Source organism: Acanthaster planci, linkage group LG16 (genome assembly GCF_054643075.1).
Source record: "Acanthaster planci isolate LZ-2023a linkage group LG16, COTS_SCS, whole genome shotgun sequence".
In the NCBI taxonomy this organism is placed as follows: domain Eukaryota; kingdom Metazoa; phylum Echinodermata; class Asteroidea; order Valvatida; family Acanthasteridae; genus Acanthaster; species Acanthaster planci.
The window spans coordinates 1357610-1382397 of NC_141792.1; the positions used below are offsets into that span (position 1 = coordinate 1357610).

The 24788-nt window shown below is 43.2% G+C and overlaps 3 protein-coding genes across 11 annotated transcripts in view; 2 read left to right on the forward strand and 1 right to left on the reverse strand.

The window, feature by feature from the left end:
- The window catches only part of lig3 (DNA ligase 3), a 31847-nt gene extending 19714 nt beyond the window's left edge, over positions 1-12133 (forward strand). For all 5 annotated transcript variants that reach the window (XM_022229839.2, XM_022229842.2, XM_022229838.2 and 2 more), the window contains exons 8-20: positions 901-1069; positions 1599-1823; positions 2334-2473; positions 4768-4855; positions 5237-5314; positions 6071-6194; positions 6571-6785; positions 7203-7349; positions 7633-7866; positions 8551-8670; positions 9187-9267; positions 9668-9826; positions 10215-12133. In XM_022229839.2, the coding sequence (XP_022085531.2) occupies positions 901-1069; positions 1599-1823; positions 2334-2473; positions 4768-4855; positions 5237-5314; positions 6071-6194; positions 6571-6785; positions 7203-7349; positions 7633-7866; positions 8551-8670; positions 9187-9267; positions 9668-9826; positions 10215-10322 (1888 nt within the window). In that variant the 3' untranslated portion in view covers positions 10323-12133. The remainder of the gene's footprint in view (positions 1-900; positions 1070-1598; positions 1824-2333; positions 2474-4767; positions 4856-5236; positions 5315-6070; positions 6195-6570; positions 6786-7202; positions 7350-7632; positions 7867-8550; positions 8671-9186; positions 9268-9667; positions 9827-10214) is intronic.
- Positions 12133-21209, reverse strand: capzb (capping actin protein of muscle Z-line subunit beta). Its single transcript, XM_022229849.2, has 9 exons — positions 21067-21209; positions 18050-18136; positions 17277-17398; positions 16694-16807; positions 16190-16331; positions 15630-15692; positions 15259-15378; positions 15029-15105; positions 12133-14197 (listed from the first exon to the last, which is right to left on the reverse strand). The coding sequence occupies exons 1-9, from the start codon at positions 21070-21072 to the stop codon at positions 14113-14115; spliced, it is 816 nt and encodes a 271-aa protein (XP_022085541.1). The 5' UTR covers positions 21073-21209; the 3' UTR covers positions 12133-14112.
- A 2100-nt stretch (positions 21210-23309) lies between these two features.
- Positions 23310-24788, forward strand: part of LOC110976480 (rho guanine nucleotide exchange factor 10-like) — a 68443-nt gene continuing 66964 nt past the window's right edge. For all 5 annotated transcript variants that reach the window (XM_022229762.2, XM_087147347.1, XM_087147349.1 and 2 more), the window contains exon 1: positions 23310-23458. The gene's annotated coding sequence lies outside the window, so the exon portion shown is untranslated. The remainder of the gene's footprint in view (positions 23459-24788) is intronic.

The window sequence follows — 24788 nt, forward strand, 5'->3', positions numbered from 1 at the left end:
TTTTCTCATTTGGAACGAAAGAAAATTTTCCCTTTTCATGAATTTTGTATTTGAACATTCAAATTCAGAAAATGATATTCAACGATTCCACAATCATTCAAATATTCAGTTATTCGGATATTCGGCACAGCCCTAATACTGGGTACGTGTACATACATTAGGTGTAATAATTTTTCTTAGCCAGGGGTGAATTTGTTTTGTCAGTGACCCAACCTTAAGAATGGGTTAGAAAGCCACTTTTAGCGGAAAGGCCTGTTAAAGAATCTTACACATCGTAATATCAAAAGAGCCCTCAACTTTTTTCACCACCATGTAAATGCTCATTTCCACCCGCCGGTTATCAAACAGCTTGATAAAACTGGAAGGCAAAATTACTATAAAAAAATGGTCTTTTTAAGATATACATTACCTTGGACTCTGATCACAATTGTATCAATAAGCCTTTTGCGAGTTAACTTTGACCCAAATCTGGTACACTGAGTTCTTTAAATTCATGTGAAGGTAACAACTTGAATTCTCCATACTAAAACCACAGTTGCCCATGCTTGCAGTGTGTTGCAAGTGATGTAGCTAGGATTCCATGGGGGGGGCTCAAAGGGACACCAGCATCTTATTTGGGGCACCAACTTTCAGTGGTGTGGTGTTACCGGGTAAGTTTTTGTTAGCCTTGTTCAATATCCATTCATTATTTTTTTTTTCAGTGGAGGGGCACCTGGGGGAGGGGGCACGGGACTTTGTGGGACACGGGACTTTGTGGGACACATGCCCCCCCCCGACGCCACTGTGTGTTGCCACAGAGGAGATCACATTGCTCAGAAAAAATTGTGTTCCTCTTTTCACCCATAAAGCCCATTTTTACCTTATTTTATATCCTACATGTCTGTGACATCTGTTCCCCAGTCTGGAAGCCCTGGACCCCAATGCATACGAAGCATTCCAGGCCTCGCGCAACCTGCGGGACGTTGTCGACCGGGTCAACAAGAACAAAGAAGCAGCGGATGGCCGGCCCGGCATGAGCAAGAAGCTGAGCGTGCGCGCGACGCTGATGACACCAGTACTCCCCATGCTGGTAAGTACGTTGGTGCAATGAATTCTGTTACTTCAGCTCTTGGAGATGCACTGTTTACGTTTCAGTTAACCTAAGTTACAGTATTTGTTTTGTAATTTTAATCGATTGGAATTGAAAATAGCTTTTGAATGGGAAAATCTTTTCACATTTTGTTGCCTTCTAAGGGTATTCATTTTCATATCTCAAACTGTGAAAACTTTTCCAAAAGTGGGAAAAGAGTTTCACAAGGGTGTGAAGAGATTTTCACTGATTTTCCCACAAGCAGGAAATCATTTTATTTGAGTGTGAATATGAAAGGGAATTCTTTTTACATCTTGTTCCCATCCAAATTCACAGTGTCAACATTCAGTTTGCAGTGTACTGTATCTTGGTGTCTTCTTGGTTTTTATGTTCACGTGAATCTCCATATTCATGAGGAATGCAGTTCCAAAGGGAGAAAACGTCCATGTAACATTGATTCGTGGACAAAAATGTGCCGGAATTGTCGTTGCATTTGTGTCTGTCCTCATTTCCTTCCTCTGCTGACCAGGCCGAAGCCTGCAAGTCGGTGGATATGGCCATGCGCAAGTGCCCCAACGGCATGTTCGCTGAGATCAAGTACGACGGGGAGCGGGTGCAGATTCACAAGCAGGGCGACACCTTCCAGTACTTCAGCCGAAGCCTGAAGCCCGTGCTGCCCCACAAGGTGGTCCACATCAAGGACTACCTGCCTAAGGCCTGCCCTCACGGCAACAGCATCATACTGGACAGCGAGGTAATTTGCGTGCTCCAAGCCTGCAGTTCGCACAGCCCGCAAAGTGTGATGTCTAGTAAAAAAACTGTCATTTGCAAATTTGCAAGGGGTGAACACATTTCAGTTTGGGTGAATTTCACAGCAGGTGTTCCCCTAACGTCAACCTCACTTCAAGTTTCACTAGCACTGTAAATGTACAGGCCATCATTTTGAACGGCAGTCACACTTGCAGGTTGTCACCATATCACCAATTTACATGGCCTCTTCAAGTTGGGCCCCATCTTCCGCATTGGCTCGACCACTGGGCACTGATCATTTTTAGCCCTATTAATGTTATTCCCAAATGAGAATACCTCCATTGTTGGCTCCTTGTTGCACGCTATGTTGTGTTTCTTTTTTAAAAATCATTGATCTATATTGAGCCTTATCACCCCTCAAGGACCTGGTAACCTATTTGTAGCCAGAAGCCAAAGGCAGAAAAGGAATCCAAGGTTGAAGGAATGACCCATCTCTCGTGTCTCTCTGACCCAGATCCTAATGGTGGACAAAACTGGCAAGATCCTGCCCTTCGGCACCCTGGGCATACACAAGAAGAACGCATTCAGCGACGCCAACGTCTGCCTCTTCATCTTTGACTGTCTCCACTTCAACGGGGAAAACCTGATGGACAGGTGCGCTCCCCTGAACATTTTCACGGAACATCTTCCCTGTAACTGCTTGTCGGCTTTCAAAATTGTTATCCAAACACTCCAGAGATAAGGCCATCAAGCATGTAGAGGTCACAAGAAAAGGCTCATCTCCAGACAAAATCAATACCCAACAGTTTGGGATAAGAATTGAAGCTAAGGCGCCAAGTCAAAATAGAAACGGTTGACCAAGCGGGAAATGGTTGCCCTTAATCCACTTTCAAACCGTTGCCCGATTCAACTGCAAGTGGGTAATGGTTGCAAGACACCGTTTCCCGAAAGAGAATTGGCTATGCGGCAACCCCTTTGATGCATACTACCATCTCCCACACCTTGGTACAAAAGCCCTGACTCCCAGCTTACCATGAATGGTTATTGCGCATCGGCTTTGTTATGTAAATTGGGCCAGTTCATCCACAGGCTTAGCACAGCTTATTCAGAAGGGAAGCAATTAATCTCTTAACAAAAGACTAACCCCATCAGAGTCAACGGGCCTATGTGCATCACTAAGTCTCGTGTCACTGAATTAAGATCTGTAGTTTTCTTTCCCAAAATCTAGCACTGTCAGGCAGTGATTTCCACATCACAGATTTGTCAATAATTGGATTAGACAATAGAGTAAATGGAGAAGATTATAGATGCAACAATCACGGGACTTCAAAATCAATCTAAAATGTGAAATAAGAAAAGTCCACTAATGTTGGTATGGGTAGCGTGGCAAACTGAAGAAAAAAATCCTTATCCATTTAAACGGTAGTATAAACCCATCCTTAACCCCCCCAAAAAATTGTTGACATATCAATGGGCTGGGGTCCCAGCTGTTGATAAACAGCTCTAATGACTCAACCACCAGCCACAATGGAGTGTAATCCTTAAAGCTCTCTATTGTTAGAAAACATCACCCAGGAGTGGTGTTCATCAAACCACAAGCATTTAGCTAGTGACTCCCTATCGTTGCCCGCTTTACTCTGAAGCGGGTAAGGAGCTTATCGTTTATGTATCGTTTCCCACTTCATGAACCGTTTCTATTTTGACTTGGTGCCTAAATGGAAGTACTGTAAAATTGGGTTAGGCTTGCGGTTGCACCATGTACAATGAAAAATCTCTTTTATGAGTGTGTTGTTCTGAGAAGAACCGATGGTAAAAACTGTTCGGGGGAGAAATGTTTTTCTTGCAAAGTGCTGTGATGTTGCTCTTTGCCTGTTTGAAGAAACATTTTTCAGTGAAAACTTCAATATTGTAGTGGAGCCCATCATAAAATCATTAACAAGACCAGTCACAAGTAACAAGGTGACCAGTAACAGACAGCCATGATATTCATCCGATTTAAATTGGATTTCTGACTTCTGGGAGGGGGGGTTGGGAAAAAGTTCCAACTCTGATTTATAAAACACTGCAGTTAGCCTACTGGAACATTTTCCCCGTTTTACTTCGGCACGGCCAGCATGTAGATGCAACACTTTGGTGGCAACGTTTACGCTCCGAAAAAATTCCCTAATTTTGTTCAAGGGTCAAATATCATGCCTGAACAGAGGACTCTGAATGCTTTTGCTGCAGTTCATTTGAGTAGCTTGTAGCTTGAATTTAGACTGCAGGTTTTATGATGGTCATGTGGTGGTCATGTGATGGTCTAAGAGAGGTCTTAACTACAACACCGACAGACTTGTGCATGAATCTTTTAAAGGATCTGCATTTATCATATGAGCTCTGGCATAACAACTTAAAATCATACGTACTTATATGTGTGGTGTCAATACAGCTGTTTCACAATAGTGCGCCACCAAGAGTTTGCAACGTGATGGCCAATCACAATGTGCAAAATAAGTTGACCCAGTGCTCGTTTGGAAATGGTCAATAGATTTCTCGCATTGTGATTGGTCAACACATTGCAAACTCTTGGTGGCGCACTATTGTGAATCACCCGTACTACTAGGTGTACATGAAGTCAGGCAGTGCCCAAATCAGCTGGCTGTGGCTAACATTTACACCGGCTTCAATGGCAAGTTGCTAGAGGCAGTATTTTTCAATTGAATGTGCACAAAAACAAATATACCCGGGACGGAACAGCCACTCAGGCTGCATTCAAATCTGTTGTCTAGAGCTAGATCTACATGTAGCATAGGTGTGCAGACAATAGACCTCAGACCTCAGTCTGCATCATGGACTTTAGAGAGAATAGCCATATTCGTTCCGTCCCCGGTATATTCGTTTTTGTGCACATTCAACTGAAAAATTCAACTTGCATCCCATATCCTACAAACTGCTTTCATTTTTTTCAGGCCAATGAAGGAGAGGAGGAAGATCTTGGAGCAGAACTTGACCCCAGTCAAGAACAGGATCATGCTGTCTGAGTCCAAAGACATCTCAGTGAGTTTGCCTTCTGGAAATCCCATGGGGGGACGTATTTAAATTCCATCATTGCCCAGTCTTGTAATCATTTTCAGTGGCCATTTTTGCCAACCCCAAGCGCTGTTGCTTCCGACTGTTCCAATTTTCTGCTGGTGTTGAAACTGTACTCATATATTGTGTTGAACTGCCATGCTCAGGGACATAACTGCTGTATTGACATAGATTCACCTGCCCTGTTCATTTTTTAACTTAAGCCCATCTTTTGTGTAATCCCAAGCTTCCGTCTGCTTGGAGTTCTTGCGAGATGATGTAATAATGCTTACATGTATGGGGGAGGGGTTGATGTGTACCAAAGTTACTGATTTTCCATCTTTGGTTGGTTTTTTTAATCCATTTCAGGTGGCCAGTGACCTGTCCAGCTTGATCATGAGCGTCATCCGTGAGGGACTGGAAGGCTTGGTGCTCAAAGACAAAATGGTCAGTCCATTTCATGTTCCTATTTGGGCAGATGGGACGAATGCTCATCTGATTCAAACTTGGGGCAATTTGGTTGCGGGATTGAATGATTGCACTTGGTGCCTTCGTATTCCTACTGGGGCTGGTTAATTGCTGAGGTCAGTTATACTTGTGGATTGAATATTCATACTTAGTCAGTTGGTTTGTGGACTTCCTTAATTGGATAGGGGCAGGCTGGCTCATTATGTACTAAATATACTAGTTGGGAAACTTGCAAAGTGAGAGTCTTTATATTGTAGACTAACTAATCCCAGTAGACGGCATAACTGCGGTGGCATCACACTCACATGCACATTCTTCAGGTTGACGCGCATGTGCATTTGGCAAATCATAACCCCCTCAGAGAGGCATGTAATGGGCGCGTACCACCTGTCCACAAGCGTTATGCCACCTGTCCACGAGCATTGTGCCACCTATCCATGAGCATTGTGCCACCTGTCCACGAGCATTGTACCACCTATCCACGAGCGTTGTGCCACCTGTCTACGAGCGTTGTGCCACCCGTCCACGCGCATTGTGCCACCTGTCCATGAGCATTGTGCCACCTGTCCACGAGCATTGTGCCACCTATCCACGAGCGTTGTGCTACCTGTCTACGAGCGTTGTGCCACCCGTCCACGCGCATTGTGCCACCTGTCCATGAGCGTTGTGCCACTTGTCCACGGGCTTCCAGTTCTGGTTGTCGAATTACACTGTCGTGTGGATTCTTTGCTTTAGAGTGTCTATGAGCCTGGCAAGAGACATTGGCTAAAAGTGAAGAAGGATTACCTTGCCGAGGGAGCCATGGCTGACACAGCTGATCTCATTGTCCTCGGAGCGTACTACGGAACAGGCAGCAAAGGTATGATTTCATTTCCATGTCTGGATCAATCCTTTAATAATGAATCATTTCTGAGCCACAGTCTTGGTGCCAAGCACTCACTGACCCTCATGAGTATTTTGTAATTCTGTGATTTATCATTGGAAGGGCCAGAACTTCAATGTGCTTTGCTCTTGTAAACATAAATTTCTGGAACCAAAGGGGAGGGTTGATGTAATGGAATGTTTAGCATAGTGTTGCCTCAACCTTTTATCATCATGAGCAGCATCTTCATGAAAACATCACAGTCCGCATTGTAGCTAAATGTTCAGTGTCGTGCCAGCCTACTGCAGTGACTTGCGCCAGGACCAAGTATTCTCATGAAACAATCTCCATCTTCCCTCCCTCTTTGTCCAAGGTGGCATCATGTCAACTTTCCTGATGGGCGTCCACGACCCGGCCACAGACCGCTTCTTGACGGTCACCAAGTGTACGGGGCTTGACGACCAGACCCTGAACCAGCTCAACCGTGATTTAGCTGTGGACAAGATCAGCAAGGACTCTGCCAAGGTGCCCAGCTGGCTACACGTCAGCCGGGGGCTGGTCCCGGACTTTGTGGTCAAAGACCCCAAGGTGAGGTCACGTGATTCTGAAGAAAACTTGTGCACCATTCCAAAACTTTTGTGCACATTCGGTTGAATTTTTTTCGTGCACATTCTGAGTAAACCTGACAGTTTGTTCTGTCTGGCCACATGCCATCTACAGTTATTTAATGGAGTCAGTTGCCTTGACATTACACAGACACATTTCTCTATGAAGCAACCACCTTGGCTTCTGCTACCCTTTAATAGACGCAGATGCAGCTTTGGCTTGAAATGATACATGCGGCTAGCCATTGTTACTGGCTAGCTGCAGCAGCCACTTCCCATGGACATGTATGTGACCACCAGCCACAGCCACAGCCACTTGATTTGAACACCCTAATCTCAGAAGTAGCTTTGCTGTGTGTACATTCTTGGCAACCAGCCCTGCCTTTTTTTTTTTTGACAGAAAGCCCCAGTGTGGGAGATCATGGGGGCAGAGTTTACGCAGTCCGATAACCACACCGCGGGGGGGATCTCCATCCGCTTCCCCCGAGTGAGCCGATTCAGGGACGACAAAGATTGGAAGACCGCCAACAACCTGGAGAGGTTAAAGGTCAGCCTAATAACTAGCCAAACCGCAATAGGTCCCCGTCTTATAGCAGTCTGTGGGTTTCCATTCGCATACCATTTTATTTCTAGTTGTCGTGTACTTGACACAGAACTGAATACAGCATAGTCTAATACAGCAAAGGTTTTACTCATAAAACATATTTCTTATTTTAAAGATTACGTGGCTTGCTCGAGAACACACCCCGAGTCCCATGTTATAAAAATTGCCTCAGAGTATTCAGAGAGGCTTTTGTGATTGCTTTCATTTGGTTGATCTCTGATACTAGGCGCTTTCTAAGAAGTCCAAGGAGACCAGCGATATCCCAGACCTGATCTCGAAGAAGACGGCTTCGCCCGCCAAGATATCTGCCCAGATGCACAAGAGGTCCAAGCCTGCCTCCGATGTGGAGGAGGATGAAGATTACGAGGGTGACACAGACGAGGAAGTAGATGAAGAGAGAAAACCTAGCCCTGCCAAGAAGATGAAGATAGGCAACGGGGATGGAACAAGTAGTGCCAAGGTAAGACACACATTCTTGTCTGTCTGCCTAGGTTTGGTATCAATGTCCTATTTTGTGCACATTCTGTCGAAAATATAGGATGTCCGCAATTGGCACTGTACACCTGACCAAACCAACGTGCAGGCACTGATCTTTCATTGGTTCTTGTGAATAGGCACAAGTAGGTGTTTTCAGGCTAAGTAGACTTTTTGACTCCATGCACCCGCTTCATCAGAGAGCAGTCAAGATGCAGAGAGCAAATGTGGTCTCCCAACTCCCCGTGCTCAAAAAGAAGCCCCACATCACGGGTCATTCAAGAACATTAGCATGCAGATGCGATGTCATCTGCACAGCTGTGTGCTGCCTCACAGGTGATGAAGATGCTTGATGGCATGATGTCATATACACTAGACAGCAAAAGAAACTTGCCACTGCATAAAACTTAAGGCTCATTCTGTTACATTCTGTGACTTTTGATTCAGTAAGTTGCTGTGCATGTCAATTTCGTCTTTATTATAAAGATAATCACTTGCTTTTGGGCATGTCATTAGTAAGGGGTATTGCAGCATACCTGTGTACAAAAATTGTTTATCTCTATGCGGTGAATTTTGATGTGTGGCCTTTGACAGAAGTGGCAAGTTTTTTGGCTGTCCGGTGTACTTTGTTCTAGAATGTCCTTGAGGATTTTTTATTTTCTGTGTGCAGGGTAAGCCGGCTTGCAAGTATGGAGCCCAGTGTTACCAGACGAATCCCCGGCACAAAACCAAATACAGCCACCCTGCAGGTTCCAATGGATCGCCGAGCAAGACTGTCAGCCCTAGCAAGGTTAGTCCCCGGCTGTCATCAGCACCCAGCTTTCCTCGATGCTTTCTGGTCATATTTTATAGCCCAGCATTCTGAAAAACGAGGCTGAAGAATTACGAGTCATGTACACTTGAGCAATAAACACTCCTCAACTTTCATAGTCTACACCTACCAAACCTTTCTGCTACGTCAATACTTTCGAATCACTTTCAGGTGTGAAAAATAACGAAAGGGTAAACAAATTTTCAGACATCAGTATTACTCCAGACAGTTTTAGGATGGTGGCTCACATTTTACAGATTCGACTTCTTTCTGGAGATGAAACCATCATTCAAGTGTGCAGTGCCCCCCGGACAACTGATAAATAAGAATATACTTATCAAGTAAGCCCCGCCCATATGTCGACATGAATCACAGCTTTGATTGGTCAGAACAGGATGGGGCAGGGCTTAATGGATTGGTCTATTCTTGAAGGCACTGGAGTAACGACAAGAGGTCATGCTTAGATTTTTTTTTTTTTTTAATTTATCCATGCAGACCCAAGCAGCCAGTCCTTCCAAGCCTGCCTCTATTGCTCCTACGAGCACAGTAAAACCGAGCATGCACAGTCCTGCCAAGGTTGGTACAACCCAGAAGTCATGTCGAATTCTACACAGAGTCGGCCTGATTTCATCGGTGCAGTATTGACACACACTCATCCTCACACGTCTGGAGATCTGTTCTTTCTTTGGTTCACTTGTGCCTGAATTTTCTGAATTGACAATGTTAAGTTGGTGACGCCCTTCTCATTCGTTTCTTGGAAGCTGCACTTGTTTGCTCAAGAACAGATCAAGAACCAAGTTTTCAGGGACTGCAATTTTTTGAAAGGGGGAAATTGAACTTTTTATTAACTTTTATGGACTTTCTGAGGTGTACCCTTAACTGTGGTGTTGTTGACATTATCTAAAGAATTCTTACAAATAACTTAAAATGTGAGTGCGTCTTTCTCTCAACCAATCCTATATTCTATTCTACCTAGGGACTGGCCAACATCTTCTCGGGTTTGTCCGTTTACTTGCCCAAGACTATTGGTGACTACTACAAACTCAAGCGCTACGTGGTTGCATACGACGGCGACGTGCTGACCGATTTCAACAAGGCCAACGCGACGCATTTTGTGGTGGATGTAAACGCAGAGGTATGGAAATACATGTGGTGTTGTTAAAGCTTTCATGTTTGAAGGATTATATATCGACTTATCCCAACTCTCCCATTTTCCACCAAATCCACAAGGATTTTGGAAGATTCTGTAGGATTGGGGAAGGTAGAGCCCAGCCACTGTTACTTGAGGCTTAATGCCCCTTGAAAGTTGAAGTAGAACGAATGTGTCATTGGTTTTGTGCACAGAGAAGAAATGCAAATAATTCAGCAGTGTTCCAAGCGAAAATGCGTCAGGAATTTGAGTAAAATAACTGAATAGAATTTCAATTTCATATTTTAGCACAGACATTCAAAGTGCAGCCAGACAAATTTGTGCTGACCACTTTTCCATTCAGTCATTCATTTTGAATTCTTCCCCCCCCCAGGAAAAAGAAGCTACCCCGCCTGGAAAGATTGGGGTCACACCCGCCTGGATCTGGGAGTGTGTCAAACAGAAAAGGATCCTACCCGCCTCCAAATTTGCCCCCAAATGAGGAACGAAATGAGAAGCTGCAATAAGTGTAATATACGCAAACAAATAAGTGTATAAATGCCCCAAATCTACTCAGACTCTGAAGTTAGAAAAATGAAATAATGCCAAATTATACAACTTTTTTTACATTTCAAGATTGAACATTTTTGATACTTATGCTTGAAATAAACACGTTATTTTCATTCAATTTTTCATTTTTAAATTAATAAATACACAAGGATGTCAGACTTCCATGGTTTAGTAAAGTCAGTAATATTTTTTTTTTCTACCGAATAGCGTACAAGTGCACTTCTGTTAATCGCATGTTTTAGTTTTTTATACTAAGATGGTTTGAGGACAACTAATTTTTGTTCTGTTTTGCTTTTTCTTTCAATTTTCTGTGCAGCAGTGAAACTGTTTTTCTGTTTGTCATGAGAGTTTGTGCTCATCTAGGGAGGGCGCCATTGGACCTTTTACTGAAATCCTTGGTTGTTTGTACTTAGATGAGTTTCAGAGATGAAGTTCAGTCATTTTGTTTCGTGGCATGGATTGCAGAAGGTGCCAGCGATGAATTTGAAATGATGATGGAGATGAAGATTTCAAAGATAGACTTCTGGCAAGATGAGAGGTCCATAAGGCAAGTGGGTTGTAGTCACTGGTATATTTTTTTTTTCAAAATGTTGCAGGTTGGGGATAGACTTTCAGTCTGTGTGCTTTGGTGTGTATATTGATAGCAATGATGTCAGTGATATGTAGTGTTAACCACTTCAAGCCGGGGCATTTTTCAATGTTGATGATGCTGGGCCGGCATGACTATCATTTTTTCCGTTTTCAAAATCCTTCAAAAATTCATCATTTCATTTAACGCACGAAGTAATCTTTAGGCACTACTCCAAGCTGACAGGTGACCTTCATTGACATCTGAGTATTTCAGCCAGGCCCGCAGCCTTGTAAAAAGAGCCCAGATTGTGCGGTGTTATACAGCTGTCTTTTGTTCACGAACCTGGCTCAGTGCACTGCTGACCTCTTTTCAATAGGGGCCAGATTAGCGTGCAGCGGTGCTGTGTGGCTCATCGCTGCGATGATGGAGCGCTTTTGTCCCCGGTGGCAATCCGCTCGCTCTCAATGCCCCAAACCCTGGTATGCGGTTTCAAAACAAGGCTGGATTATCACCACTTTTGAGAGTGAAAAATGTCGGTAATGCCCAGCAGCCTGGTCTTTTGTTCAGAGTAAGGTCTTTTGTTACAGGGCCCTGTTTCCTTTGTCCGAGTTCGGAGACGCTGGCCATGCATATAAAGCATACGTCTCCGATTCCGGAGTCCCCGGCAGGAAGTGGTTAAAGCCACATGCAAGGGAAAAAGCACACAGCCCCAAATACTGTACAGCTTGAGATCTAGGCCGGAGTGTGCCCCGGGAAAAAATTAAAAAGTCAAGATGCTACGAGGGGAACATACACCGCCACATGCGGTTTAGTAGCACGTCGTTGAAACTAAAAAAGCAAAACAAAATTGCCCACCTGACACAGTGTGGCGTTGTGACCGGTGGCATCTGAAGTAGTGTCAAGTTGGCGTATTAGGCAGGTCAGTAGAGTGTGCAGGTGTGTGTGACACAGTAATGCAGCAGAAAGTCAATTATTTTGAAGGTCCAAACAAGGAAAAGAAAAAATACAATCCTGTCTCTGCTGCCATATTTTCAGAGTAATATATTCTCCACCGTTTGAAAATGAAATCAGTGAATTATGAATTAGTGTGTATTTTGGAATCATTTGAATTTACAACAATATGTACTAATGAACCAGCAATTTTTTCAATAATAAACGAGACCCTCACTCGTCGTTTTGGTTGGTTTCCTTTAATATAACAAAAGTTCTCTTCCCATCCAATTTTTGTCCATACATGTCAATTTTTCAACAAAACATTTCTTTGCAAAATGTCATCAAATTTCCTTCATTGCTGTTGCTTTTTTTTTTTTACACGTAATTAATCACAGGAACACTAGCATTCTGAAGTTTAAAAAAAAATCAAAATACTTGCAATCAAAAGCATACATTATTACAATTATACAAAGATTATTGAAAATTTCCAGTTTTCAAACATGTTGGTAGAACCTCTTGCGACGACTTTTCTCTTGCGTACATGAAGCAAACTGGAATGCGCAATGCAACGAAAAAACAGGCTAGTCCATTGGCAAAATAACACAGATTGTTTTAAAAAAAGAAAAAGTATTATTTTACAGTTTCTACATTTCTGCCCGACGCAGAAAATACGTACCCTAACTTACGGTAAACGTACAGGTTTCGCCCTTTATATGTGAATATCCAGTCCAAATCCTGTCTATCCAAACAAGTCTGTGGTCTCATATGGTATAGTTCATTGGCGTTGAACAGAACATGCACAGCAACTAAACCCTCATTGAAAAGATTATTTCTACGGGGAAAAAAAGTACCAGTTACTGTCATTTTACAATTATTGATTAAACCCTTCCGCTATCTTAGCCAGTGGTGACCACTTTTGTGGCGCTGCTAAAACACCAACTGCTGATGAAAATCTGGGTAAACCTCAGTGTACGTATTTGTGCATCTAAATTTTGCACTTGAGTATCAGTGGATGTTTGCGTGCTGGGGTGGATACAAATAGACTGCGTGTTTATTTCCTAACATTATTTTGGAGAAGTGTTGTTACATTGCTATGTGTTTGGCCCAGTGCCGAGTGCTTGGGTTCGCCCCGAAATAAATGTGGAAGTTTTATGTAAAAATTGAAGACAGTCAAAATGGGGCCAAGGTGGCAGTGCATTAAGGCAAGAACCCCACATCGGATGGTATCCACAATTCCAAAGCCACAGCTCACCTATGGCAACAGTGCAATATGTCAATGACTTGTAGTGGTGGCCAATTTTCATTTGAATGGAGCACATTCTGGCACGGCAGTTGTGGCCCTCAACTTTCCCCAACTGCTGCCCCCCCCCAACCAACCAAAAAGTACCTGCTTTACATAGGTCATTGATGCAAGTGTCAATTCGCTAACAAAATCACAACAAAATCTGTTGCTGCCTGCACCATGCCATATAGCCATGTTTGGAAATAATTTAGGACTACACTGTCAGCATTTCATTAACTCATCCTCCATCGCTGAAGAAAAGGAAAAAAAGAGGAAGCTACTGTTGTGAGAGTGCCAAGCACACTCTGAAAAACGTAACTAAATACCAAGTATATGCAATTCAAATTTCAACAAACTCTTCGACTGACGGGTTTCTTTTTCCTCTACATTTACATGGTTAATAATATAAACACAAGGCATGAAGTTAGTAATGCGATTAACCATATTTTTGGAGTTATCCTGTGAAAGGCAATTGAAAGGCATGGAAAAAAAGAAGATAAATAACACGTCCTGTTTAAAAGTTAACATCATCTTCCATGCTTGGAATGAATTCTAACTTGTTCGCTTTTCTTCCCAAAATTGTTAATTATGCTGTCCCTAAGTTCTTATTTTGTCTCGAGTCCCGGAGTGAGACACGACTGTTGTCTGACTGTGGCAGACGCGAACAGGAAATTAATAAATACCAGTGCCGGTATTTTGTAAAACAAGAAAACCAAAATAAATGACAGTCTGCCTTATAAATTGAGAACGTTCCATACTTCCATTCACATCTACCCACGCGGGAGATTTCTGTCATCGACTGTGGCGGTGTTGAGAACCCGTGCCACTGCAAAATCTTTGTACGCCCTCAAAGCCCTAGCCCCACCTCCTGACTTGCCTGTTAACGTGGAGGATATTATATCAATCACAGAGGATGACGCTGTGCCAACACTACCCCTATTTTTGGCGACTCTGAAGGTTCTGAAATAGTTCCTTGGCTAGTTGCTGTTGTTGACTCTTTGCGTTTAAGCTACCGACGCTCCTATGAGACGAGACGAAAAGCAAATTTTTAGCATTAATATTCATCTTAAAAACACGCTGTAGACTCCAAACTTATTTTGAGTCTGTCTACAAAACCTTCCACCAACTTGGGATCCAATTCCAGACAATCTGCACAACGTAAGATTTGTACAATTTGACAGTAGATCATCTTGTTTAACCACTTGCTGCCGGGTGGAATTTGAAGTTGCATGACATAAACCCAGGAGATTTTCATGATTTTCCGTTTTCACAATTCTTCAAAAAATCATAGCTTCATTTACTGGACGTTTACACCCACACAAATAACTGGCGACTGATCTGACAGACGACATCTATTCACGCCCGAGTATTTCAGCCAAGGCCTGCCGCCTTCTAAAAAGAGCCCAGACTGTGTGGTGTTATGTAACTTTCTTTTCTTCCTGAAACTAGCACAGTGCGCTACTGGCGTCTTTTCAGTAGGAGCCAGATTAGCGTGCAGCGGTAGGTATCGCTCATTGCTGGAGTGCTTCTGTCCCCAGTGGTAATCGGCTCGTGCTAAATGGCACAAACAGTGGTATAATCTCTCCCAAAATAAGGATGGATTTCCTCTGCTTTTGACAACTGAAAAAAATGTTGGCAATTCCTAGCAGCTCGGTCTTTTATTCTGAGTACAGTCTTTGTTATAAGAGCCCGGCTCTTTTGTCTGGTTTTGGGCTCCCCGGTTTGGTGTATTAAGCCTATGTGCCCGAAACCAGGCTCCCCAGCAGCGTATGGTTAAACAGGCAATGTAGTCATTCGCATAGCCAGAAGTGAGGAGATATCCTCACTACATTAGCACTTCTAACAAACTCACCTTAGATCATTAATGATATCTTTTGTCTTTCCGAAGTAGATTTCATTAAGCGTGGTCCTCATTTTGTTCTCCATTTCCTGTAAAATTGAGTACAAAAATGGGGAATGTTCTCAAAGTCACTTGAAACTACTTGTTTCACGGCCCAACCCCTGATTTTGAGAAGTAAATGAACCCCGTTGTAAGTCACGTTCTGATATTGGAAAACAAATTCTCTGGTCTGCTGTGTATACCTCTACCATCTTGCCGATGTTTACGATGTGGGGTGTGGCTTCGCTCACTGCCGAATCTTTCTCCGCCTGTCTTGTCAGACTGCCGCCGAGGTTCATCATTCCTGACCCGCTCTTGTTGGTCTGTGATCAAAATCAGGGATCAGAAAGCGGCTTGGAGTGAAAGTTTTACCGCAGGGTGGAGCAGTTGATTCCACCACGATGTCGGAAAATGAAAGTGGAATGCAAAGACGGATCCAGAACAAAACTTTTGAATTTGTTTTTCAAGTAACCTTTTATGCCCTTTCTGAGGGGCAAGGCTACATTTTGGGAAGGGCATTGCCCCTGTTGGCCACCCTGCATCTGTCCTTATTGGAAAGTACCCCGTTACCAACCTGAAGCCAAAGCATGACAGTGGACGTCAGCTTGTAGTGTGCATTGCGGCCACTGGACTTGTCCTGAAACGAACCACACACAGCTGGTTACCGACACTTCCATGTCCACTCACCTCTGCTTCACTCTTCTTGATTTCAACAACATTTTGAGTTGTGGATGCACTTTCCACGTGCAACATTTTTAGTGGATGTGCTACAACATCCGCATTTTCAGTTGTCCGTGTACTTTATTTGGAATTGTGGATTTGCTTCAGCATCAACAATTTGAAGTTGTGAATGTGTTTCAACGTCATTATCTTGCGTTGTGGATTTTGCAGTGTCGGTGTAGAAACCTTTGTACACAACAATTCCTGTTCTTGCACCACTTTTTCATTATCAACTACTACCGCCATAATCTTTAAATCCAGCACTCATTAACATGACACTGACTTGGATTCAATTGGGACTAAATATTGTTGACGACGTCAAAGGGGATCCAATTGTGTGTCTTTTGGCCACATGAGACAAAGCGGTCAACATCTGAGATATTCAGCAGTCAATCAGGACTAGCACTGACTGACCTGGACTTCGACGACGTGAATGGAATCCCAGCAGCCCTGGATGGTCTTGGATCCATCCCCGGCCTTCTTGATGAGGATGACCCCGGCAAAGCCATGGTCCAGATCCCACAGATACACGGAGGACACGCCCCCTTCAAAGTACCTGCACAGCAAGCGAGAGCCCAAGCCAATCTCTTCAACTCGGGAGCAAGGTTGATCCGAAACTATAGCTTCACATTAGTCTGAGTTGAGTTTTTCCCTATGAGATGCATTCCTAGTCAACGGCGATTGGCCTGGACTAGTCTGGTGCATAATTCTCACTGCAGTGAGATCCCTCTTGAAAACATGACCAAAAAACACCACACTATAATTGCTTTTGAGTGTCCGGAATCAAATCAAGTGGGCATGGGAATCAATCACTAATTCTGCATTTTGGAATCCAAACCGATTCCAACATAGTGCATCGCCCCAAGCCTGTTTCTCCTTTGAGAAGATGGATTATTTTGTCAGACGGATTTTACTTACAGGTCTCTGTAGGTGTCAAAGGCAACGTTGGCGTCTATCTCAAGCTTGCGGAGCTTGGCAGACGGGACGGCTCCGTCGTCCAGAGGTGGGTCGTACTTGTTGCTCCACGGTGACCTGTAGAGAACAAAAAGGGCCCAAAATATTGATTTACAATAACTGTGAATGCTTTCAAAGATTTTACGCTGCAAAACACATTCTGTGTCCTTCAAGTGTCTTCACACCTGATGTAACATTGACCACGCTTTGCCTTCCTAAATCCTACAAAAGCTTTCAAACATTTCGGTGGAGTATAAAGGATCTGAGAAGGTCAAGAAACTCAGATCTTTGCTTAAAACACCCCGCCAATGACAATGAGAGGAGGGAAGCAGGTTGTTCCAAGTTCCAACAATTTACAGCTTGGGAATGCCGAGTGTTCTGGACACTACACCACAGTCTCATATCCCTTCAAAATTTCCAGGGGTCCACCAAAACTCGCAGGAATGGACAACCTCCCCAGTTGAACTTGTCTGGATTAAACCTCCCCCCCCAGTCCAGCACCCACAGTCTTTCCCTTCAGGCCCCCTTCTGTCCAGCCCACGCCCACCTGTAGGAATCACCATCTCTGTTATAGTCGCACAGTAGGTAGTCCTTTCCCGCATGGCTGTCGCGGGCAATCTTTAGTGGCTGATCCACCGACGACAGCAGGTCCTCACATAGCTCTGGTACCTGGGCAGGAACAATACAGCAACACTGGTCGTTTACGTCATCAGGATGCTTAAGATAGACAGGTTTCCTTTTTCTCCCAAGGCATTAACTAGGATGGAACACCATCCAACAGGCCACAAAAATAAACACAAGCACCTTGACAAGTAACATTTGATAGCAAATTTGGCACAGACAAGACGTAAATTGAAATCTCTGATTAGCTCTTTGCCAGCGAATTTAAAAAGCACTGTTCAGTCCAGTGCTTCCAAATACGTTCTTAGATACAAAAATTTCTGATGATGGGCAGGGCAAATCAAAGTTTAAAGGTTTCTTTGGTTTAGTTACATGCTCTGATTCCGTATATGGGCTGAATTCTAGCCCAGTAATATAGGGTACAAGCAACAGCTCCAAACAACACCATGGATCTTGGTTTCCCCTATTTCCCCTTTAACCCTAATCCCCTAGGGTGGATGTAAAATTGTATTGAAATTGGAGGATTTGGGACTGTTAGGGTTAATGTGGCAACAATGCCACTTGCCAATCCTATGGACTATTTTCATCCTGAGTTCAATCATACATGTACGTCACCCACTCCAAACCAACAAATAAAACAACTGCGAGAGAGGCATTGCTTTGCCGACCCACAGCATCTCCCACCCAGTCTCCACTTACCAAGTCTATAAGGTCGCTGAGGTTCTTCTCAATGGCCTGAGGTGGGAGCCGCCTCATTAAGTCTAAGGCACAGTCCAACTGTCTCTCCTGCAACAACACAACCATCACAATCAAAACTCCTGGCAGATTTTTACAGCCGTGGGGGGGTGTTAACCTGACCCTCCGAGGTATTTTGATCCGAAACCGTGCCAGACCCGGCAGTCTGCATCATTTGCCAAAGTGACTTGCCTGTCCAGTGCAACAAAATCCAACAGGCCGACTATCACAACCCAAACAGCCCAGGACTCTGTGGTTGCCAGCCACCGCAGGATCCAACAGAGGCACTGTTCAATGGAACAAGCTCCCATTGTCTCAACATGGCCAGTCTGTTCGACTGCTGTTGATTGTCCAGTGTGACAAAGTGCACCAGACTTGCACGGTACTTCCACTGGAATCTGGTGAATCTGGCAGGGTTAGGGTTCAGGTAATAAAGTTCTGCTCTGCATACATGTACATATACTAGCACTTCATATGTCCGGAGGGAAGGGGGAAGGGAGTGCAGGGCAGGTGTGTGAGATGGGGCCTCCTGTTTGTGACCTATGATCAGTGGACAAGGGGTTCAAATCACGAACCATGCCATATGCTTTGTGTCCACAGGCAAGCCACTTTACCTACCTAGACTTGCCTGTTCACACCTAGGAAAAAACAGGTACCCTTGGTAGCTGGGGAATATAACCTGTTATGACCTGCCATCCCATCGAGGTGGCTTGAAACATTCTTTCATATCATACAATGTACCAAAGAAATTAATGCAGATACCAATAAATGTGGTAAGCGGTAATACTGGCTTAGGACAGATTTCATGTTTACACGAAGTCTGGGTGTACACGTTCATGTATGAAATTCCACATACAGTGTACATGTACATACGTGTACATGTACTTCCTCGTTGAAACCCAACACTGCTGAATTCTGTCCATTTAAGTAACATGTACATGCACGCTTAACAAAGGGAACAGCTTAAACATTAGAGGATCGTTTAACTTGAATCCACGTACAGTACGAGATCCTGCAACACAACCCAGCAAAAACAAAGTATACAAGTTACTGAAACGCAAGGTCTGCTCCAAGACCTTGACACAATGCATCCTTCCAAATCAGCCACACACTTCTGCCACACAGCCTCAATCTTTTCAAAATCCTCCACACACACAAGGAGGATTTTGAAGGATTTGGGAACGTCAGGGTTAATGAACACAACACATTCATGTACATGTACAGTAGGCCAAGGCAACTTGCATGACTTGGTACCACGTACATGTACATGTACCAGTAACTTGCGATACTTACATTATTTTGGTTCTGCATTACCTTAAACATAGCTGTACGACGTGCATGACCAGGTACCAAAGACACATGTACTGTAAATGTATAACGAACATGTACTGTACGTGTACATGTAATTCATGTACATTTATGCTCTTGTTCACTTCAAAGATAGGAAGCGACAAATATTTTTCACAAATTTCTGATACATGTTGTGGAGATGCAGACCTTCTTGTCATACAAATCACTCCTTTTTATATCCTTATAAAATAAATCTGTCATGCAAATTTCCCTTACCCACGTACGAGGACGACAAATAATGCTATTCAACTGGCTGGAAATTCATTTCAGGTTTTAGGTTGGATCCATTGTTACTCTTTAGATGTTACCAAATCTGGGCACTGATTTGGAGAGCCCGATACAACTCTGTGCCCCTAACCTGATTCCCTTTCAATTTTCAAGGGCCCTAGGGGAAGCATGACATGGCAAACTCTGAGACGATGTCACAGTTATTGTACATTTGAATGAGGAAGCAAACCAGGAAGTGAATGACAGGCTGCCACAAAAGATGTATATTCAGAATCTTTAAAGGTGCCTTCCACGACTAGTTACTGGAGTCAGGCACAGACATGACAGAGATCATCAGCAATGTGATCTCGAGCGAATGTTCAACATAATTTATAGGCGTGATGGTGTTCCTAAGAGGCTAAAAGCAAACACAGAAAGTGGCCCAACATCACTGGCTTTGACACTGCCAATTATCAAGGTCATTGTCCTTTGCGACATGCTGTCATCTTATTCTACAAGGTGCGTGAAAATAATAGTCTGACATGGCTGAAAAGGTCCACTGTCTGATTGTAATTTCATTCTCAGGTGTATTCAATCTGGAAATGTAATGATATGACGAACCCAACATTTGACTCAGCAGGGTACATAGTAAACTCAACCACATACTGTAAGGTACATGAATTTTAGATGTCTAAAAACCATATCTTGAAAATCAAAACACAAAATGGTAGGCAGTAGCTAACTTCTTAACTCTGGAGTCAGGCCAAATTCTTGGGTTCTAGAGATCAACAGTCATGGGAGATTAAGGAACTCTTTATCATGTTTATAGGCGTAGTGTTCAGTCACTACACAACGACAGACAACCTCCATGTCCTTTTTGGCTTTTTCCTAGGTTTACAAAATGTAATCTGCTACAAAATTCTTGACTTAATGCAATATTCATGGTATTGGATAAACACCTTTTTAATTGCATAGGAATTCACATGTCTATCTCTTAGCGGCCCCACCCACATTTTGCACATGACATGCATGAGAAAGTTCCAAAAATACTCGTCACCATTTTTAAGGCCTGCCCTTGGCCACGATGGGTTACGGGTCTTAACGTTTTCAGTGAATTCATGAAATGTTTTGACCTATTTTCCGTTTCATTCCAAGGGTACGTAGGCTTTGTACCCAATTTCGTCGAATGTTGGGTTAATTCGTGAGACTGCGGTTCTCTTTTGCTCGAAATTTTAGTGTTAAAAATACCGGACATTGCCATGTTTCAGACGAATTTACTGGCGCCCTCTATCGTTTCAAATCGGTGATGCTTCGGGCGGAGCCCACACGCACGGAACGCGGTGATTTGCAAGCCAATGCGCCACTAAATGTCCACTTCTTTGTCTCACAGTAGAAGTAATAATAGGAATGCATTTAGAACTTACAGTCATTGTTACTCAAATGATGCTGCCCTTGGAAAATAACGTCCAAACTGCGCCTCAAACTCGAAAGAAAACCACTTCGCGTATGATTCCCTCCAAGATGGCGGACATCCGGGCAACTATGACGTTTTCCATGGCTAAAAAATCGGGCCAATCAAAAGCCGCAGTCGTGATCCACCGGACCATATAAGGACAAACGCATATTAACACTTTGAATAATAAAGTGAAGTTTCTCCCATTTTGCCAACTCTGATTTAACTCCGATTTTGGACGATTGTACCGGTGATTGGGGAATCATTTGCGTATGTGATGCTCCGTTATTCCCCTTTCAGTCAGTATTATTGTGGTCAAGTTCCGTCATCATAACAAGATTTTGAAAGGGCCTTTGTAAGGATCTCGTTGGGGGGCAGGACTCGTATTATCAGCATTTTGGTCGTTTCACGATGTTTACTTAATAATTCACAAGATAAGCCATTGTGAGCGATTGGACAAAATTCATGGAAGTTTAATGCGTGGTATTTTGTGCATAATGAATGTTGCAAAACAGTACCATGCCGACGGATTTCTGGCTGTGTTGGGGGCGCTTTTTGATGGCTGCAACTTTGATGTTATGTTAATATGGAAACGCAAAGCATTGTGGGTATCTTAGCCGCGCCATCATCAGTGCATGTTTATTCTGGATGTGAGCATCTTGAACACCGTGCGGGGAAGTGTTGATCCGGATCAACAAGCAAACCGAATCCATCCAATGAAAACTCAAAAGAAATTCATAGCTGGTACCACTGACCTTTGAACGGGTGGTCACTGTGGGTCAAAAATGTACTAGTAACTTAAATGATAATAATAATAATTGAAACCTTTTATCCTCCCGCTCCCATTGTTTTTTATTTATTTCCGAGACCTGACACGCAATAAGTTTGTCTCGGACATATCTTCCAATTTTCATCCCCCAAAATGAATGATGATACTAGGGGTGAAATCATAAACCCAGTGCCTGTCGCGGTAGCCTGAGGGAGAAAGCTTACTGCCGCCCGGTATCCAAATAATCTGGCTACGGCCGGCGATATGACCGTGACAAAATCTACACTGGAAATAGCCACTGAGTGGCAAGTGGATCTGCAGTTAAAGGCTTCCATCACCATTCCAGCCGCAGCGCGTAAAATAAATGCCATCTTCGATCGTTTTCTTTCACCTCAAAAAGTGCCTGGAACCTTTAAAACTGTGCGGGACTGCACTACAGGAGGCCTACACATTCGGACGTGAACAGAATGGAATGTTCACACTAAGTGATCATGTGGCCGTCTTAATTTATAATTCCTAAATTCTATGACTCATCCATTTCACTCGAACACATAGCCTCACCGTGACTCATATTATGCACATAAAATTATGGAGTTCTAAGGAATTGGTATCTGAGATGACCAGAGTATAAAGTCTGGGTCAAAGGTTTGAGATGGTGATAATGTTATCATGTTGATCACCATAATCCTCATCACCATTCAGTGTGTATACTCTCGTCAATGTCCTGTCGTCATTATCAATTGAATTAGTCAACATTTTTACCCTATAAATTCAAGAGATATTAATGAGCTCGCAACCAAGATTTGTATCGTCATCGTCACCGGCACATGATGAATTTTTTTTTTTTTGTAGTCGACCTCCCTGTAGGCCTCATTAAACGGCGCCACAGTTTCTCCATCATACCGCCGTGATCATGTATTACCATCAGACTGTTTGCCGTCCAAATCATTCTCCGATTCCGCCACCCCCGGCATCAGTCAACCTGCCATGGCTGTCATGAAAAAACCCTTCATGATGTTCATCATACAGTTGAGCGAGAGTTTATGCAGTGTTATTAATGCGTGGCGTACGCATGCAAGCGATAGATCACCGGAAGTTCAGTTCTTCAGGTCTTCGGGCAAATCAGTCGATCCTTGTAAAAAAAGGCTAAAGAATGACAGAAAGCATACAATAGTAAGACTACAAGAATATTTCAAATCGAAGCAATTCGGCAGTAATGAGTCGGAACTGATCCACCAATGATAACAGCTGAGATACAAAGGCATCACCCTTTTGGGCACTGAAAAATATTTTGCTCAGATATATTTTTTAAAGTACATGAAATTTCGAATTTTTGAGAAGAAAAGGTTGCGTGCAGAACCATGAGTTTATTGGGTGATTATTATTAATTTTTGGCGGGTCTGCAAATGATACACAGCGCCCTCTGCTGGCAAACAAGCTCAGACCAAAATAAATACTCTGGCGGCACAGCACAGTGAAGGGAGTTCACGCTGCAATGCAAGAGTACAGGACGGGCGCGGGCGGCCAGGATTTTGCTGTTTTACTCTATAACGTCAGACGAAAAAACCTCCAATATTTCACCAACCAGACCAAGGTAAGTTGTTTCTGTGTGCTTTCAATAGTGCATTGCTTTTAAAGCCTGTAATTCAGCATATGCATGCTTCTTTTTCGTTCTGTCCTAGTCTTGACCAGTTGACGTCCATTTTGCCAACCCTGTTTTTTTTGTGTGCGTGTCTGTCATTGTCACGTGCAAAAATGTTATCAATCTGGGTACTGGACCATGCCGCGGCAGTGACAGGCACTAGCTACCGGTGTATGTAGCCCTCGGTATGCTGAAGACGTAATGACTTTGATATCAAGTCCCGGAAAACAAAACAGTATTGAACTAACAACACTTCCGAAGCTTCCATTGGTCAGATGGTTTAACTTGCACAAGTTTTCATGTACCGGTAGGCCTACATAGTACATGTACACTGCCACATAATTAACCAACGTCGGTGAAGAGTTCATCACTAGACACTAGTTTTCCCTTGCATTAATCAGAGAGTTGTGAAAATAGGGCCAATTTCCAAGAAAGTCAAATTTGGTTTTGAAAATGTTGAACCATTTAGTCCTAGAATCTTGCAGAGTGTTGTCAGGCTATGGAAGTTTTTTCATTCACATGTATGCCTGTGTCAATTCAAAGAAGATCAAGCCCAAAACTGGCTACAGGAAACACTTTTTTAAAGAAATTGTCATGACTTGCTCCATTTCAGAAATGCACTGTAACAGTTTAAAAGACCCATGCAATATATTGGTTTTTTTTATTTTAGTATCTAAGGTAGTTCTTGTCATGCTTGTAAGGTCAATTAAATTAATTCCTTGTTTATCATTACCGCCCGACCGGGCAATGTCGGATTTTCCCTACCGCCCGACTTCTTTTGATATTTGATATTTTCAACTTTTAAACGAATTTCCGGCCCTTTTCAACCTTGCAGATGTGTCTGTACCACAAAAATGGTCTTTTTCTTGTCTTGCCCTCAGCCATGACCGATTGAGTCAGGCTGTGTACGGTTATTGCACGCTGTTCACGTTTCAACGTACGGGTACATGTACATATATGTACATATACATGAGTACGTGTATGTGGCATGTTCTTCATAAAATGGACCAAAATGCAACTCCGGATGTCATTTTTCTAAACTTCTAAAAGAGTGACTTTGATCATGTAAAATACAAATTAGCACCGTCAGATTTATTAAAATGATTATTAGGCATAATGTGTTCATTTGGTGGGCATTTGGTTGGCTACCAGTGCAAATCAAATTGAGTTGAATTCAATTAAAGTTTTACGTCAAAGTGTTTGCACCAGAGGACTTGATTTCAAAAGTTCTCTCAGCGACAAGGAGAATTCAGTAGATTTTTTAACTGGTGTATTTTAAAGC